This window comes from Pygocentrus nattereri, chromosome 20 (genome assembly GCF_015220715.1).
Source record: "Pygocentrus nattereri isolate fPygNat1 chromosome 20, fPygNat1.pri, whole genome shotgun sequence".
Classification (NCBI taxonomy): domain Eukaryota; kingdom Metazoa; phylum Chordata; class Actinopteri; order Characiformes; family Serrasalmidae; genus Pygocentrus; species Pygocentrus nattereri.
The window spans coordinates 11,917,997-11,935,633 of NC_051230.1; the positions used below are offsets into that span (position 1 = coordinate 11,917,997).

General features: G+C 41.3%; 1 protein-coding gene across 1 annotated transcript; it reads left to right on the forward strand.

Annotated features, from left to right (window-relative positions):
* The first annotated feature begins 181 nt into the window (after nucleotides 1–181).
* LOC108423561 lies at nucleotides 182–11,782 on the forward strand. Its single transcript, XM_017690955.2, has 8 exons — nucleotides 182–282; nucleotides 4,262–4,341; nucleotides 4,440–4,816; nucleotides 4,984–5,109; nucleotides 5,271–5,384; nucleotides 7,424–7,869; nucleotides 9,655–9,758; nucleotides 11,424–11,782. The coding sequence occupies exons 2-8, from the start codon at nucleotides 4,316–4,318 to the stop codon at nucleotides 11,776–11,778; spliced, it is 1,548 nt and encodes a 515-aa protein (XP_017546444.2). The 5' UTR covers nucleotides 182–282; nucleotides 4,262–4,315; the 3' UTR covers nucleotides 11,779–11,782.
* Nucleotides 11,783–17,637: the final 5,855 nt, after the last annotated feature.

Sequence of the window (17,637 nt, forward strand, 5' to 3'; positions counted from 1 at the left end):
ATATGGTGATAAACTCACTGCTGAGATAAGAGTCTGAATCTATAGTGTGCTAGCCTGAACTGAACTGACCTGAGCTACAGTCTGTTTGTTAGACAGTTGGACTTGTTGAGCCCTCAGTGTTACTAGGAGATTGAGCACGTCAACAAAACCAGTGCTGGTGAGTTGTGAATTTTCACCAGATCACCATTTACTGAAGCAACGTAGGCAGCAAGGTCAACACTGTTTTTGAGGTTTATATATTTGTTCACTTTTTAAAACATCAACGCTTTGGTTGCCTGAAAGGTATGTTTCTATCTATCTATCTATCTATCTATCTATCTATCTATCTATCTATCTATCTATCTATCTATCTATCTATCTATCTATCTATTTATCTATCTATCTATTTATCTATCTATCTGCCTAGTCTATCTATCTACTTACCTACCTACTAGTTTGAAGTCATTGTTTTCAATTATATAAAACAAACTGTTAGTATAAAATTATCCTAGTGAGCAAGTCAGACAGTTATTAGGGCACTGGTGTAAATAAAGATTAAGAGAGGTTAGATTTGTCTAGAAAGTTGAACAGAGCTGTAGAAGATTATAAAGTGACTGAGGAAGCTGTATAATGAAGGTATAATAAAATAAATGTTCACATTTTATCATACAGTTGTGATAAAATTTATTCAACCCCCACTGAAATAAAGTGTTTTGGCCAGTTTGACATTGATTTTGATCATTTCAGTCATCTTATTTACATTTATATCAAAGAGGCACTTATAAATTAGACAAATATAACATAACATTTATGATGAAATAACCACAAATGTCTTTTCTGTGCTCACATCATTATCAGTTTTATTCAACCCCCTAGTGACATTATTTTTTAGTACTTAGTACAACATCCTTTTCCAGTTATGACATCTTTCAAGCATGAAACACAGCTTGACACAAGTGTCTTGCAGCGACCTATGGGTATCTTAGCCCATTCTTCATGGGCAAAAGCCTCCAGTTCAGTCACATTCTTAGGCTTGCACGCTGCAACTGCCTTCTTTAGGTCCCACCAGAGGTTCTCAATTGGATTTAAGTCTGGTGACTGCGATGGCCACTCTAGAATGTTCCAGCCTTTGATCTTCAACCATGTTCTAGTGGACTTGGATGTGTGCTTCGGATCATTGTCCTGTTAGAAGGTCCAACGTCTCCCAAGCCGCAGGTTTGTGACTGACGCCATCACATTTTCCTCCAAGATCTCCTGGTACTGAAGGGAATTCATGGTACCCTGCACACGTTGAAGCTTTCCTGTACCATTAGAAGCAAAACAGCCCCAAAGCATAATTGACCCCCCATGCTTCACAGTAGGCAAGGTGTTCTTTTGTTCATAAGCCTGGTTCTTCCTCCTCCAAACATAGCGCTGGTCCATTGGCCCAAACAGTTCTAATTTAGTTTCATCTGACCACAGTACACTGTCCCAAAACTTTTGTGGCTTGTCCACATGACTTTTGGCATACTGCAGTCGACTTTTCTTATTCTTATTCAGCAAGGGGGTGCGCCTGGGAGTTCTGACATGGAGGTCTTCGTTATGCAGTGCGCGCCTTATTGTCTGAGCTGAAACTTTGGTGCCCACGTCTGACAGGTCTTTTTTCAGTTCCTTAGCAGTCATGCGGGGATTTTTCACTCCACATTACGCTTCAGGTAGCGCACAGCAGTCGCGGTCAGGATCTTCTTTCTGCCTCGACCAGGTAGCGTTTCCACTGTGCCCTTTAAATTGAACTTGCGAATGATACTTCCGATAGTGTCTCTTGGAATATTTAACAACATCTTATATCCATTGGCATTCTTGTGATGAGAAATAACCTCTTCTCGTGTGTTCTGGGACCATTCTCTTGCCTTCACCATGCTTGTAAACACACCAGTAGATGTCTAGAAGGAGCTGAGTATCACAGTCCTTTTAAATTTGCCTAATTGGTGCTTATTATGCTTGATTGCTGCTCGTTGACATCCACAGGTGGTTTTAATACACTGGAATGAACCTCTGTTCTTAAGAGTGGTAGTCGTAAAGGGGTTGAATAATTGTGTCAATGAAGAAATCACAAAAAGGCCATTTAATACTTTATGACAAAAACAATTGATGCTATTTTAGTTGCATTTAGTTCTTTAACAAGTCCTTGTAAGATTTAATTATGAACGCAATTACAAATGTGCACTGAATACCATAAAACCCTTCACAGCATTGGGGGTTGAATAAATTTGATCACAACTGTATTTCAAAAGTGTAGATGAAATCTCAAAGCAGATAACTTGGATCGAAAAAAAAATAATCTAAAAATATATTTTGATAAATTGTTTGTAAAATTTGAGCCTCATACAGTTTTTTGCAAAGGTTTGAACACCCCATTCAAATGATATATTTTGTTGATGTTCTAACTGAAAATACATTAACTCATCTTCTACACAGAGGAAACATAAATATGGCACTTGTCAGCAAATTGTAGCACACAACTTCTATTTATCTGCTGAGTTTAACATGTTGGGGAAACAAATAAAAGATAACAGGTGCCACAACTTTTGCACAGGTTACATTTTACATTTCATTTTTTCTCAGTACATTAAATTCAGCAAATAAAGAGTAACTATGCCTTAAAATAGGCAGAAGCTTGTTCTAGGATGTCTTCATATTTTCACTTAGAAAATCAACTAAACATAGGTTTAGTTCATCAACCAGGTGCACCCAAACTTTTGTACATGACTGTGAGGTATAATTGCATATTAAATAAGAAAGTTGTTCATATGGCAGGTAATTGCAAACTTTTGAATGGCAGTAGATATCCAAAAGTATCCAGACACCTCTATCTGTCTATTCAAATAAATGCTGTCTGGTTTTCCTGGGAAATAAAGTGAACTCATTGCTGACACAATTGTATATCTTGTATAATCTCCATAGAAAAACATTGCCAATAAAATGGGACATTCTGGAGCCTATGCCTGATGGCAAGCATCAGTTAGAGGGGTATAAAGCCCAAGCATTGGCCTGTGGAACAGTGGGACTGTGTCCTCTATATCAACAGAGCTCTGTCCAATACCTATGGGATGAGATATAGCTGTATTTATGATCCAGAACTAATCATCCAACATCAGTATATGCCCTCACTAATGCTCTTGTGGCTGGATGCAATCAAATCCTCACAGCAGTGTTCCAACATCTAGTTTAAAGTCTTCTCAGAACAGTAACTCCCTATTAATACCCTTAATTTCAGAAGAGCAAGTGTCTGCATACTTGAAGTCAGAAAGCAGTAAAGATGGCAAAACTGAAAACTCTTAGAAGCAGAAAAACTGGTCTGCCCATAGGAGTTACAAATAATGAGCCATCTGTGACTCTGCTGATAGGCAAATGAATGGGAACTGGGAAAACTGGCATAACTTGTCAACTGGAAAAATGCACAACCGAACACCAAACCCATTTTATAGGTTTAGACCAAAGCCATGTATCAGGCTACACAGCTGAGGGATTTAGAGGGATTTATTTTTTCTTTTTCGATTTATGATGTGTCACAGCTCATGAGCATAAGCTTGTATATATACAGCTTTAATCCACCTTTCCCTTTGCTGTTATTTCATATAATCTCAGTTTCAGAGACTGCAGAGGAAACTTGGGGTTGACTTACTTGAATTGAAGCCATATTTATATAATGCCTCGTGCGCATGTATAACTTGGTGTAAACACTTATTACAGGTCATGTTGTGGCCTAGAACACCTTTTGAAGTAATATGTTTAATTTATGTGATTCAAATGCATTTAAATTACTTGAAAAATTAAAAATACATTTTAAAACAACACATTTATTGCAAAAGTAAGTAAATTGAAAGGCAAATTAATTGTGTTGTGTGTAAAATATTAAATTTATGTGTGAACAATGTACACATTGGACTCTGTGGGAGCACTGTGGGTGGGGTTGGGGGAGGTTATTTAAATATATGGACATTATATATGAACTCACCATAACAAGCGTTTACTTATTTGCATATTCAAATAAGCCATCAAATAAGTGAATGTTACACGTTCCCAGGCTTTTATTTTTATATGTTAAGCACCTCATGGACCAGTGAAGATTTAGGACATGGAAATGAACACAGGGATGACACTTTATGTCCTTGTTTGTTCATAACAATATTAAATGTTTTCTCTTTGTTAAACTCTGATTAAATATACTTCTCTGGCTGAACAAGTATCGTCCAATATGTGGGAAACACAGGAAAGCTCAATTGTTTCCAAATGTTTTCAGGTCATCAATGAGGACAGCATCAAATTAACTTACATAGTGACTCAAAGTACTAACATGGATGATTCAAGGGTCTGTTCCAGGTAAGCTTTTAGTTTATTTCTTCTAACACATCCTGAAAGATCACGAGTTCTGTCAGTATTTGGATATTTGACCAATTAACCATTGTTTTTAAACACAGGAATATGTTGTTCGTGAGGAAACCTGTTAAAACCCATTCATCCAGCACTTTCCTAGTAGATACCACACTTTTAAAAAATCCTACAGAACTTAAACCCGAACATGAACCTCCACCAAAAGGCTTGAGACGAGATGTATCAGAAGCCACTTCTCTCCACTTTCCAGTTTCTCCACTAGGTGGGGATTTGTCCCCCAGCTCACCTACAATGGTCCACCGTATGGAGCTTCTGAAAAAGGGTTCCCCAAAGTCTAAGGCCTTAGAAAGTTTAAGAGCAAAGATTCAGCAGCAGAAGCTTGAGAGGATATCTGGAAGACCTGTCACTGAGTTGATGCATCAATGCCATGTCGTCAGGAAAGTCTGCAGGGTGACCAGCAAAGGTCTGTACTGTCTCTGTGCATTATTCCAAATGAGCAATGACATTAGCCAGGCCTGTATAAAATAGATATAGAAGCACTGGGATGACACAAAAAGGAGATTGAACCGTGTGAGACTCTGTTAAATTAAGTTATACTGTAATATAGTGTAATAAAATTTCTTTGGCCAGGGGCAAGAATAGTACCAGGTACAGCTGGAGTAATGGGATTGTGTGTAAGGAAAGCCTATCTAAGCCCTTCCGCAAGCACAGCCAGCCACTTGAAACCAGACTCCAAAGGTGCTGCTCTCAGGAACAGTAAGAAATGACTTAATGGGATGTTTCCTGCCTCAAAATTGAATAAAAGGTTTATCTTACTGGCTTATCACCAGCATATCCTGCTTGGCATCTTGTGCAAGAAATGTATAACTAACTTTTTGACAAAACTTTCTATTTTCATCCCAATGAAAACACAAAAGAAGAAGCACATTCTACTTACATATCCGCTTGGAGAGAAGCGCAGAAGCTTGTGAAGGAAGTTTTGGACCCCCAGACCATTAGTGCCTCAGAGACTCAGAAGGACAATACCAAGGGTACAGTGCTCTTACAGTGAAATCATATGAACAGATCATGGACCAAAGCAATGGTGGGCAACGTGGAAGATAATCATGATTCTCTTAAATAAACAATTTCTATCACAATATTTAGGACTGTGAAGAAATTGAAACAGAAAAAAATGCTCCAACCTTTGAAAAAAATATCCAAGACAGAACAAGAGGAGCGAGGCCACAGGCATCTGTGTCTTGGCAGTGGTGGACAGTAACTAAGTAAATGTAATTCGTTACTGTACTTAAGTAGTTTTTTCATGTATCTGTACTTTACTTAAGTATTTCCATTTTGGGTGACTTTTTACTTTCACTTCACTACATTTCAAAGTCAAATATCTTACTTTTTACTCCACTACATTTTAAGAAATCTGTCGTTCCTTTTGGTTCTTGTGTGTATAAAAATGTAACATGTCAAAACAAAATAACCACAAAGCATCATACAGACCCAGTGCAGCACAAGGTTCAACATCAGTGTAGCAGTGCAAAAATTTGGGAGCACAAATGTCTACCTAAATGATGAACTAACCTAACTTTGCGTAAATAGACCACAATATAGAATTATGTACAAATATGCAGTCGTGACTGACATGTTTCTTTTTTTCTGAATTCATACAAACACTTTCATTTTATAGTAAATTAGTTTCGGTTAGTTTATGTTTATGAACAGAGACCAACAGATCAATATAGTAATATTCAATATAGTATTCAAGGAAAAATTTATTGTTTGTGATCCTGAGTTTAAAGCAAGTTTTTATTCAACTTGTAACTAAATTACAAAGTAATCTTAAACTGAAACTTTGCTTGTGTGTAAAAAGTGATTTCAGAGCCATTCGGTTCTCCCTGATGGAAACTGTTCGCCTTCAGTGTTTTGTGCTTATGATCATTTTAATAGACGTCAGCATCACTAATTAATGACGTTCTATTAAAAGACTGGTTTATCAAGAGAGACACTGGAGGATTTTCACCTAAACTGAGTTCATGAAACGAGTCTTGTTACAAAAATGATAACAGGACACCAGAGCCATAATTAATCTTTTAGTACTTTTACTTTCGATACTTAAGTACATTTGAAGGCAAATACTTTTGTACTTTTACTCAAGTTGAGGTCTAGAGTAAGGACTTCTACTTTTACTGGAGTAATATTTTACCTTGGGTATCTCTACTTTAACTCAAGTACATGATTTGTGTACTTCGTCCACCTCTTGTTTCTGGGAATCTAAAACAACATAATTGGGTTTTCTCTCTCTAGGTCAGTAGGATGGGGATGGTCCTTCTTCTCCCCCATTATCCATCATGGTAGCCAAAGTGGGCGTCTCTTAGCTAACAACAGACTTGGCAGTTATTGTCCTCCTCCAGGCATGTTGAGCTATCCAATGATTTTGCAATTGGAGCGCTTCAAATGTCTTTGAGGAAACACATAAGAGCCTTAATTTATTCAGCTTAGTAGCATCGTGTGACATAGCTAACAGGTAGAATTAGACATGACTAAATTTGGGAGAAAATTGGGTAAACATCCACCACTCCCCCCAAACAAATTTATTTACTGACATAATTGACTGACATCCAGTTACTATGCTTATTTAGTGAGTTGTCCTAAATCTGTCTTTGTATCATACTTGCAAATGTTCAGTGTTTTATACATACTGAAGATACCAAAGATACAGGCATATGCAACGATTTGGGTGCCCTTGGACAAATGACATGTTCAGCAGATTTTCAATAAATAAATAGATGAGATTGCTGAATTTAACATGCTGAGGAAAAGATAAACTAAACACAACACAAATGCACAAATAGTACACTACAGTTTGCAGAAAAATGCCAGATTTGAGTTTGTTCTCTGTGCAAGATGTGTAAGTTGACTTGCGTGTTCAAATTTTGCATTTGACTGTATACTCTGAAATGTGTATTTATTATGAGACTGATATCGTGTTGCCCACCCCTACACCAAACACACAGTCAATGGCTTTTAACTTGCTGAATTGATTTACAGTGTGTCCTCAAGCTGTGCATTTACTTCACAGGTCATAAGAAGACTCAACAGAAGGAACAACTGAAAGTTCGGAATCAATCAAAACAAAGTTCTGATCATTCCACTGAAAAGAATCTTTTAAGCCACTGTAGGAAATCCTCTCCTGCCAGTAAACCTTTCACACTGGCCAACAGAAACTGTCAGGCCTCAACAGACTCCTCTGGTAGCCATGTTAAACACATCACAACTCAGCCATCGTCTCTACAAAGAAAAGAGAACATAAGCCCTACTGAACAAAGTACAAGACAGAAACAAAATGCACAGGAGCTGCATGAATACATGCATCGTCAGGCCCTCGAGAGGAGAAGGAAGGAACGACAGATGAAGAGAAAAGCAGAACTCGAGAAGGAGAAGAGGAGAATGAGTGTGCATGAAGTGTTGAAGAAGCAGAAAGAAGCCCTCCAGAGGGTCAGAAAACAGCAGATACAAGAGCCTGTGGTGAGTGGTCAGATGTGTCTGGAATTAATGTTCTGGCAGCTGATTTAACCTATTGTACATTTGAGTGGATGAAATTTTACTCAAGCCTGCAGATTAAGGCTGCATGTTGTAAACAAAACAGCATATCATGACTACATTGCTACATAATATGATTACTCTTTTTATTATATAGTGCTTCATAAAATTCAATATCACATAATTTTCCAAATATGTCATAATATCAAATGATATTTAAGCTATTAAACCAAAGCTATGGAAAAAGAATGTCTGACATTTTAACTGTTCTTTTAAAACAATCTGAGTGAAGCAATCTGAATCAAAATTTCTGCATAATTCTGTCACTGAGATGTAAACAGAGTCATTCAGACTGGTTTGATGTGAAGTGGTGCATCGTAGAGAAACTTACAAACTGTTTTCTTTGCAGTGGCAGTGATAGGAACCTGGCATCATGATCTCTAACAGTGCAAATACAGCCATTTTGATTACTATGCAAAATCATAGTGAACATGTGTTTTTAGATGTAATGTTTATAATGGTAAAGTTTTCTTTGGGGACTATTTTGCCTTGCATGTACCTCTCCGCCCTGAATTTCTTTTAAAATTGCATTTGAAACTATTTGAAAAGTGTTATAAAACATCTAACTCCTCAAACATGCAGACAATTCTGAGAATGTTTCTATAGAACATAACATGACGTGATAATGGGTGGGCGGGCAGGCGGCAAGCAGGCAGGCAGGCAAGCATACAAAAATGTAGTTGTGCATACCACTAACCACCAATATTTATGGATGTGTAAACAAAGTGGCAGTGCAATATGCAATATGTATTGATGTACAAACCATGAATGTCTTAACTGTTGAATTATGCACAATTAAAACAAAAAAAGTAGAATTTAGCTTGAACTGAGCTCTTGTATAATTACATGAATTATTGTATTAATATAGCTGAAATTAAAAATCACTACTGTTGCATGATATCAGTACTGGCATTCTGGTATAGACAATAGATATTGCTCAGCTGTACATTAAAAACACATTAGTGTGCTCATTTGCAGCCTTCTGCAATATCCGTCTTTGAAAGGCCTACACGGCCATAATAATTTACACATTATGTATTGTGTAGCCCTCCTGTCTCGGAAGTCATAGCCATCAGTTCGCACAACTCAATCAGCTGTCAGAGTGATCAGGATAAAATAACCACTCATCTGCCGCAAAGTTTGAACTTCAAAGCGTGACCCAAACATGTCAAATTCTCAGCATGACCCAAACATCCCAAAGATGTGGATGTTTTCCAATGGATAGATAGAACAAAGTGCTGAGTTGTGAACTGCACACTGATCCAACAAATACCAGAACATCTAATTATTCACAATTCCAAGAGGAATAGTGTATAGAATTTACACATACGATAAATTGATAATGAATGCATCTGTATGTAATGACATATGCATTTATGTGAGGCCAGTTAAAATAGTGTCTGAATAAAAATATTGTACATTCTTGAACGGTAAACTTATGATTCAGGTATTGATGTTGGGATTATTTGTTTACTATAAAGTTTTCAGTAACTACTATATAATTTCCAGTAACTACTGTGAAACTCATATGTAATTTTTGTAGTTATGAGAGTGAGGACTTGATGTGTGGGTCCACGTGTAGACCTTTGCAGTTTAAGAGGTCAATAAATGTGCGATATGTGCAATAGGCTTGTTTTCTGTTTGAAAAAATGGGTTTGATTGCTGTAAATAACACAACATGCATATTTTTCATGACTTTTTATTTTTTAGAAAAGCACAACTGCTGAAAGGAAGAGTGGAAATGTTCTCCTGGAGAGTAAGCCAACTGCTACCAACAGCAGCATGGCTCTTAGATGGGCCCAGTGTGATGCAGGGTGAGCTGAATGTACAACATGCTCTTATAACCAGGGGAGGGCAGCATTCACCAGCATTAGATTTAAGCACAGCTTATTCGTTTTTCCCGTCTGTCTATTTACTCACATAATCATAGACTGTTATATAGACTGGTATAGAGGAAAATTATAACTATTAATCATGCTGGATTGAACATACACTGACTTTACATTTCACCTACCTTGTACCTACAATCACTTGTCATTTTATTAGGTACATCATATGCACTTTGAAGGTTTACAGTTACTGGCCACGCTCTGTCCCATCCATTAATGGAAAGGGGCTGTTATAGGACCACTGACCAAATTTTATGTGTGTAATGGATCGTTCTCAGCTAAGCACTGATAACGTTTGAGGGCGTCTGACAAACCGGCGATTTGCAAATTTATGTCTCTATATGTTACTTTCTCAGTCAAGAGAGCGAGCAACTTCAACAAAACTCCAGTAAATTAGTTTGAATTATTAGACTAAGAAATGGTGGGAATGTATATTGCCTGACATGCTATCCTGACCATCTAGAGGTTGGTGTGGTGTTAGTTTCATTCCTGAATTTGAAACATTTTGGGATTAATCTATGTGAAAGACCAAACTCACAGCTCAATAGAAAAACTATTAACTATTAACTGAACAAGCAGCTCTGAGGTGCCTGCTGAAAAAAAAAGCCTGAATGAGCATGCATTCCATGCTGGTCTAGTCTGCTTCTGGTTTATCTGGTGACCCAACATGACAATGCTGGTTGACAAGCGTACCTGTATCCAAAACACAACATATACTGATTTTGCTGCTAATTAGCCTAATAATGTCCATTTCTGCTGACCAGTATCTAAAGCATAACATTTGCTGGTTTAGCTGGTGGCCAGCCATGCTGATTAACAAACACTTTAATAAGACAGTTTAAAAAAACAATGTGTCTCATTAAATATTTTCATAAACTTGTTGTTGAGAATGAGTTTGTCAGGTTCAAGACTTCAGACTGTTAAATTGAAGAAGTTCACATCTTTGTGCTCTTGAGCATGCACAGATTCTCTTCTTACCTAAGAACTAATCTCATATAAGGAAACATTGGTGAATGTCAGAATCTTTGTGAAAACTGCGTAAGTGGGCTAGTAGGTATATTGTATAAAATTGGGTCCACTGTGTAAAGATAAACAACGCACTTGTCCATCTTCCATCCATTTGTATTGTTTCATGAAAGTTTGCTAAAAAACCTTGTGTAAAAGATGACCTGTCATCTAACAGAGCTCTTATTAGCTTGTTAGCTCACCTGAGGTAGCTTCTGTTGCTAAAACTAAACTAAATATCCACTCTGTTGCTAAAATTAAACACAAAAAGCTACCACTTTCACATCATTTTGAATGAAAACTGTTTCAAAAGTACTCCTCCGCCCCTAAATTTTCTTTTGTCCCACTGAACATTTTAGTTAATTTGTCTATCAGTATAGTGTTTTACAGATACTACCAGGGAGCCTGTACTGAAAATATGACAGATTTTGGGCTACAGAAATTGGGCTACAGGCAGTAACTGTATACCTAGTTTGGAGGTGTTTCTGACAAAATGATCAATAACTGTAGGTATAAGGTACCTAACAAACTGACAGCTCACAAGTGCACATCTGAGACTGTTGGTTTGATTGTGTGCTGCAACAGAACTGGGCAGACAGAGTGTTTCTCTGAGGCCAGCAACCCTGCTGATTTGAACAGATCCCAGATCAGCCTGGCAGAGACTCAAAAACACAGAGTGGAGGTTATCAGAAAGATGATGGTCTCTCTGGATGCACGTGTGGAGAATGAGGCTGCCCAGCTGGTGATCATGGGTCTGAAAGGAACCCTGGCGGTAAACGCTGGTAAACAGAATGAAGCTGCAGACAGAAACAAGGAGAAAGAGTCTGTATCCACTGATGGAAATGCACCCAAGAAGAAAGAGATCAAAATCAGCATGGGTATGTGGATAACTAGCTGCTCAGACGGTAGGATGCTGTCACCACGTAGACTGGCCCACTGAAAAAAACAATAATGCTTTGAGTTCACTTGATTCAAATGTGTACCTCATTTCCACATGAACAAAATATATTAAAGCTATTGGCAAAAGTAAGTAAACTGCAAGACAACATCATGTTGATGCAATAGATTTTATTCATGTGGAAATAATCACGTTATTTCAGTGCATCTATTTTTTCAACTGAATTGACTTAAATCAAATGTGTACATAATTACCACCTCTCCTTGGATCACCACCTTATCGTGGTGGAGGGGTTTGCGTGCTTGAGTGATCTTAGGAGCTATGTTGTCTGGAGCAAAAGCTCCTGGTAGGGTCTCCCATGGCAAACTGGTCCTAGGTGACAGGTCAGACAAAGTGTGATCCATAATAACCCCTATGAAGACAGAAAAACAGGACTTGTGTACCCTGCCCGGAACAGGGTTACCGGGGCCCCACCCTGGAGCTAGGCCTGGGGGAGGGGCTCGCCAGCGAGCGTCTGGTGGCCGGGCATTTACTCATGGTGCCCGGCCGGGCCCAGCCCAAAGGAGTTACATGAGTCCCCCCTCCCATCGACCCACCACCAATGGGAGGGGCAGTAGTAGGGGTTCGGTGCGTTGTGGATCGGGCAGTGTCCGAAGGCGTGGGCCTTGGCGTTCTGATCCTCGGTTGCTGAAACTGGCTTTTGGAACTTGGAACGTTACCTCACTGGCGGGGAAGGAGCCTGAGTTGGTGCGCGAGGTTGAGAGATACCGGCTAGATATAGTCGGGCTCACCTCAACACACAGCTTGGGCTCTGGGTCCAATCTCCTTGAGAGGGGCTGGACTTTATTCTTTTCTGGAGTTGCCCATGGTGAGAGGCGGCGGGCAGGTGTGGGCTTTCTCATAGCCCCTCGACTCGGTGCCTGTATGTTGGGGTTTTCTCCGGTGGACGAGAGGGTAGCTTCCCTACGCCTTCGGGTTGGGGAACGGGTCCTGACTGTTGTCTGTGCTTATGCACCGAACAGCAGTTCAGAGTACCCAGCCTTCTTAGAGTCCTTGGGAAGGGTGCTTGAAAGTGCTCCTCCTGGAGACTCTATTGTCCTACTGGGGGACTTCAACGCTCACGTGGGCAATGACAGTGAGACCTGGAGTGGTGTGATTGGGAGGAATGGCCTCTCTGATCTGAACCCGAGTGGTGTTCAGTTTTTGGACTTCTGTGCAAACCACAGTTTGTCCATCACGAACACCATGTTTGAACACAAGGATGTCCATAAGTGCACATGGCACCAGGACACCCTAGGCCGCAGTTCAATGATTGACTTTGTAGTTGTGTCATCGGACTTGCGGCCATGTGTTTTGGACACTCGGGTAAAGAGAGGAGCTGAGCTGTCAACTGATCACCACCTGGTGGTGAGTTGGATCAGGTGGTGGGGGAAGATGCCGGTCAGACCAGGCAAGCCCAAACGCATAGTGAGGGTTTGCTGGGAACGTCTAGCAGAAGAACCTGTCAGATTGATCTTCAACTCACACCTCCGTCAGAACTTTGACCAGATATCGGGGGAGGTGGGGGACATTGACTCAGAATGGGCCATGTTCCGTTCCTCCATTGCTGAAGCGGCTGACTGTAGCTGTGGCCGTAAGGTAGTTGGTGCCTGTCGGGGCGGTAATCCTCGAACCCGGTGGTGGACACCCCAGGTGAGAGATGCCGTCAAGCTGAAGAAGGAGTCCTACCGGGCATGGTTGGCCTGTGGGACACCAGAGGCAGCTGGCAGGTATCGACAGGCCAAGCGATCTGCGGCTTCAGTTGTTGCCAAGGCAAAAACCCGTGTATGGGAGGAGTTTGGTGAGGCCTTGGAAACTGACTTTAAGTCGGCTCCGAAAAGATTCTGGCAAACTGTCAGGCGACTCAGAAGGGGAAAGCAGTGTGCCACTAGCACTGTATATAGTGGAGATGGTGTGCTGCTGACTTCAACTGAAGACGTCATTGGGCGGTGGAAGGAATACTTTGAGGACCTTCTCAATCCCACCGACACGTTCTCCAGTGAGGAGGCTGAGTCTGGGGACATGGGAATAGGCTTGTCCATTACTGAGGCCGAAGTCGCTAAGGTAGTTAAGAAGCTCCTTGGTGGCAAGGCTCCAGGGGTGGATGAGATCCGCCCTGAGTTCCTCAAGGCTCTGGATGTTGTGGGGCTGTCTTGGCTGACATGTCTTTTCAACATTGCGTGGACATCGGGGGTGGTGCCACTGGCTTGGCAGACTGGGGTGGTGGTGCCTCTTTTTAAAAAAGGGGACCGGAGGGTGTGTTCCAACTACAGGGGAATCACACTCCTCAGCCTCCCTGGCAAGGTCTATGCAGGGGTACTGGAGAAGAGAGTCCGGCTTATAGTCGAACCTCGGATCCAGGAGGAACAGTGCGGGTTCCGCCCTGGTCGTGGAACACTGGACCAACTCTTCACCCTCTCCAGGATTCTGGAGGGTTCATGGGAGTTTGCCCAACCAGTCCACATGTGCTTTGTGGATCTGGAGAAGGCATTCGACTGTGTTCCCCGGGGTATTCTGTGGGAGGTGCTTCGGGAGTACGGGGTACATGGCTCTTTGCTACGAGCCATTCAGGCCCTGTACAAACAAAGCTGGAGTTTGGTTCGCATAGCCGGCAGTAAGTCAGACTCGTTCCCAGTGAGAGTTGGACTCCGTCAGGGCTGCCCTTTGTCACCGATTCTATTCATAATTTTTATGGATAGAATTTCTAGGCGCAGTCAAGGGATGGAGGGTGTCCGGTTTGGTGACCTCAGGGTCACATCACTGCTGTTTGCAGATGATGTGGTCCTATTGGGGACATCAGGCCGCGAACTTCAGCTTTCGCTGGATCGGTTTGCAGCCGAGTGTGAAGCGGCTGGGATGAGAATCAGTACCTCTAAATCCGAGACCATGGTTCTCAGGCGGAAAAGGGTGGAGAGCCCTCTCTGGGTCGGGGATAGGCTCTTGCCTCAAGTGGAGGAGTTCAAGTATCTCGGGGTCTTGTTCACGAGTGATGGTACAAGGGAGCGGGAGATTGACAGGCGGATTGGTGCTGGGTCAGCAGTGATGCGGGCTCTTTACCGGTCTGTTGTGGTAAAGAAAGAGCTGAGCCATAAGGCAAGGCTCTCGATTTACCGGTCGATCTACGTTCCCACCCTCACCTATGGTCATGAGCTTTGGGTAATGACCGAAAGAATAAGATCGCGAATACAAGCGGCCGAAATGAGTTTCCTCCGCAGGGTGTCTGGACTCTCCCTTAGAGATAGGGTGAGAAGTTCAGTCATCCGGGAAGGACTCGGAGTAGAGCCGCTGCTTCTTCACGTCGAGAGGAGCCAGCTGAGGTGGTTCGGGCATCTGGTTAGGATGCCTCCTGGACGCCTCCCTCGGGAGGTGTCACAGGCGAGTCCACCTGGGAGGAGACCCCGGGGAAGACCCAGGACACGCTGGCGCGACTATATCGCCCAGCTGGCCTGGGAGCGCCTCGGAATCCCCCTTGGAGAGCTGGTGGAAGTGGCTGGGGAAAGGGAGGTCTGGGCTAGATAATGGATGGATGGACATAATTACCATATTAATGAAATATACTGTAGTACATCAACACAATTATTGTTGAAAAGTAGGTAGACTGTGGAAAACAGATCTTTTAAATCACTGTAAAGGGCCCATATTCTACATTTTTTGTACATGGTCTTTTGTTTTACAACTTTTCTCTGAGATACATTATTACTTTCATGTTCTTTTCTAATAATTCATTTGGATGTGATCATTTTTCAACCTCTCTTTATTCCTTAGAATTAAACAGACTGTTACTGTACATTTAAGTAGGATATATGTATATAAACAGTGGGTTGATGCCCTGTATTGTGCCTTTGGCTGAGAGATTAATCATTTTATTGAAACTACAATTTGAAAGAGTGCAATTTTAAAATTGCAAATGCCACTATTTTAATTATAGCCAACATTTTCAACAATACTGCCTTAACACTTTTAAGCTTGGGACATTTAACCTAATAACCTAGACCTTGGAAACCACCTGTGGATGAATTAGATCAGTCAGATATAAATCTGACACAGTACATTGCATATTCAGTCCTCAAGCCAGAAGAAGTAGAAATGCTAGAGCTCTGGACCTTAATTTATAGAAAATGTTCATTTTGATATTGGTCAGACTGTAATTACATATTTTACCCGAACCATTCAGCCCTAATTCTGCCTCATTCAAAAGCAGTCCAAGCAGCAGTCTTTATGTCTTCAGACTGAATTGGCAGGCCAAACTGCTGCAGATTGAATAGCCAGATATGTGTAAATGTGTTCATTTTTGTGACTTCACAAAAGAAAGAATAAAAACGCTATTTTTGCAACTTAGTTGCCTCAAGTGGAGGAGTTCAAGTATCTCGGGGTCTTGTTCACGAGTGATGGTACAAGGGAGCGGGAGATTGACAGGCGGATTGGTGCTGGGTCAGCAGTGATGCGGGCTCTTTACCGGTCTGTTGTGGTAAAGAAAGAGCTGAGCCACAAGGCAAGGCAAGCTCTCGATTTTCCGGTCGATCTACGTTCCCACCCTCACCTATGGTCATGAGCTTTGGGTAATGACCGAAAGAATAAGATTGCGAATACAAGCGGCCGAAATAAGTGTCCTCCGCAGGGTGTCTGGACTCTCCCTTAGAGATAGGGTGAGAAGTTCGGTCATCCGGGAGGGACTCCGAGTAGAGCCGCTGCTTCTTCACGTCGAGAGGAGCCAGCTGAGGTGGTTCAGGCATCTGGTTAGGATGCCTCCTGGACGCCTCCCTCGGGAGGTGTCACATGCAAGTCCACCTGGGAGGAGACCCCGGGGAAGACCCAGGACACGCTGGCGTGACTATATTGCCCAGCTGGCCTGGGAGCGCCTTGGAATCCCCCTTGGAGTGCTAGTGGAAGTGGCTGGGGAAAGGGAGGTCTGGGCCTCATTGCTTGATGCTGCCCCTGTAACCCGAACCCCGGAGAAGCAGAAGATAATGGATGGATGGGTGGAGTTGCCAATAGTTGCCAATTTTCTATCTTTACATTTTATTTTTGGCGGTCTATTGGTGATCATTAAAAAAACACAATTTGAAATGACAAAAAGATAATAAATGAAGACAGTATGAAACTGTAAATGTATTGTAGATCAGTGGGCATGTCCAGCTGCGGAGACGTGTACTATACAGCGTGAACAGGCCACAATTCAGGGCACATCAGCGAAGAGTGACTACAGTGAAAGCACTGACTCAACCAGTAAGGTAACACTATCATTACACTGTAATGGAGGATGCCAGACCTATTTATTACATTATATATGTTGCTCTGCAATAACAGGTATACCATACGGTCTTAAAGTAGTCAGCTCTATAATTATTGGCCCCCTTGGTAGAACAAACATGTTTGTTAGACAAATTCTGAATAGGAACTTGATTAACGGGTTCTTTATAAACACTGAACTTCCTGCTAAAGCCTGAGTAGCCTGAAAAATCAATGTGATGATCAGTTATTAATCTCAGTGTTACACAGCGCTGCTAAAGCCTGAGTAGACTGATAAATCACTGTGATGATCAATAATTAATCTTAGCATTACTGAGCTCTGCTAAAGCTTGAGTTGACTGATAAATCAATGCGATGAGGCAAATATTTACCTCAGCACTACTGAGATCTTTATGAGAATGATCAAACTGACAATCTCCTCAGTAGTTGACATATTTACGAGTGCTTGGGAGATTATGCGAATCGCAGTGGACTGAAGCAGGCAGTGAGAATAAAGTTGAGAATTTTGTAATCATTTAAAATGCAATAAGTAACTTTTCAGAAGAAAATATTAACAGAATAATTGCACGAGAAGAATGGTCATACAGAAAATAACTTCATCCCCATTTCATT

Coding starts and splice junctions, on each gene's coding strand:
- LOC108423561 (XM_017690955.2), top strand. CDS start 4,316: ATGGATGATTCAAGGGTCTGTTCCAG. Junction 4,342..4,439: donor GATTCAAGGGTCTGTTCCAG/GTAAGCTTTTAG, acceptor TTTTAAACACAG/GAATATGTTGTTCGTGAGGA. Junction 4,817..4,983: donor CTGCAGGGTGACCAGCAAAG/GTCTGTACTGTC, acceptor TTCTTTGGCCAG/GGGCAAGAATAGTACCAGGT.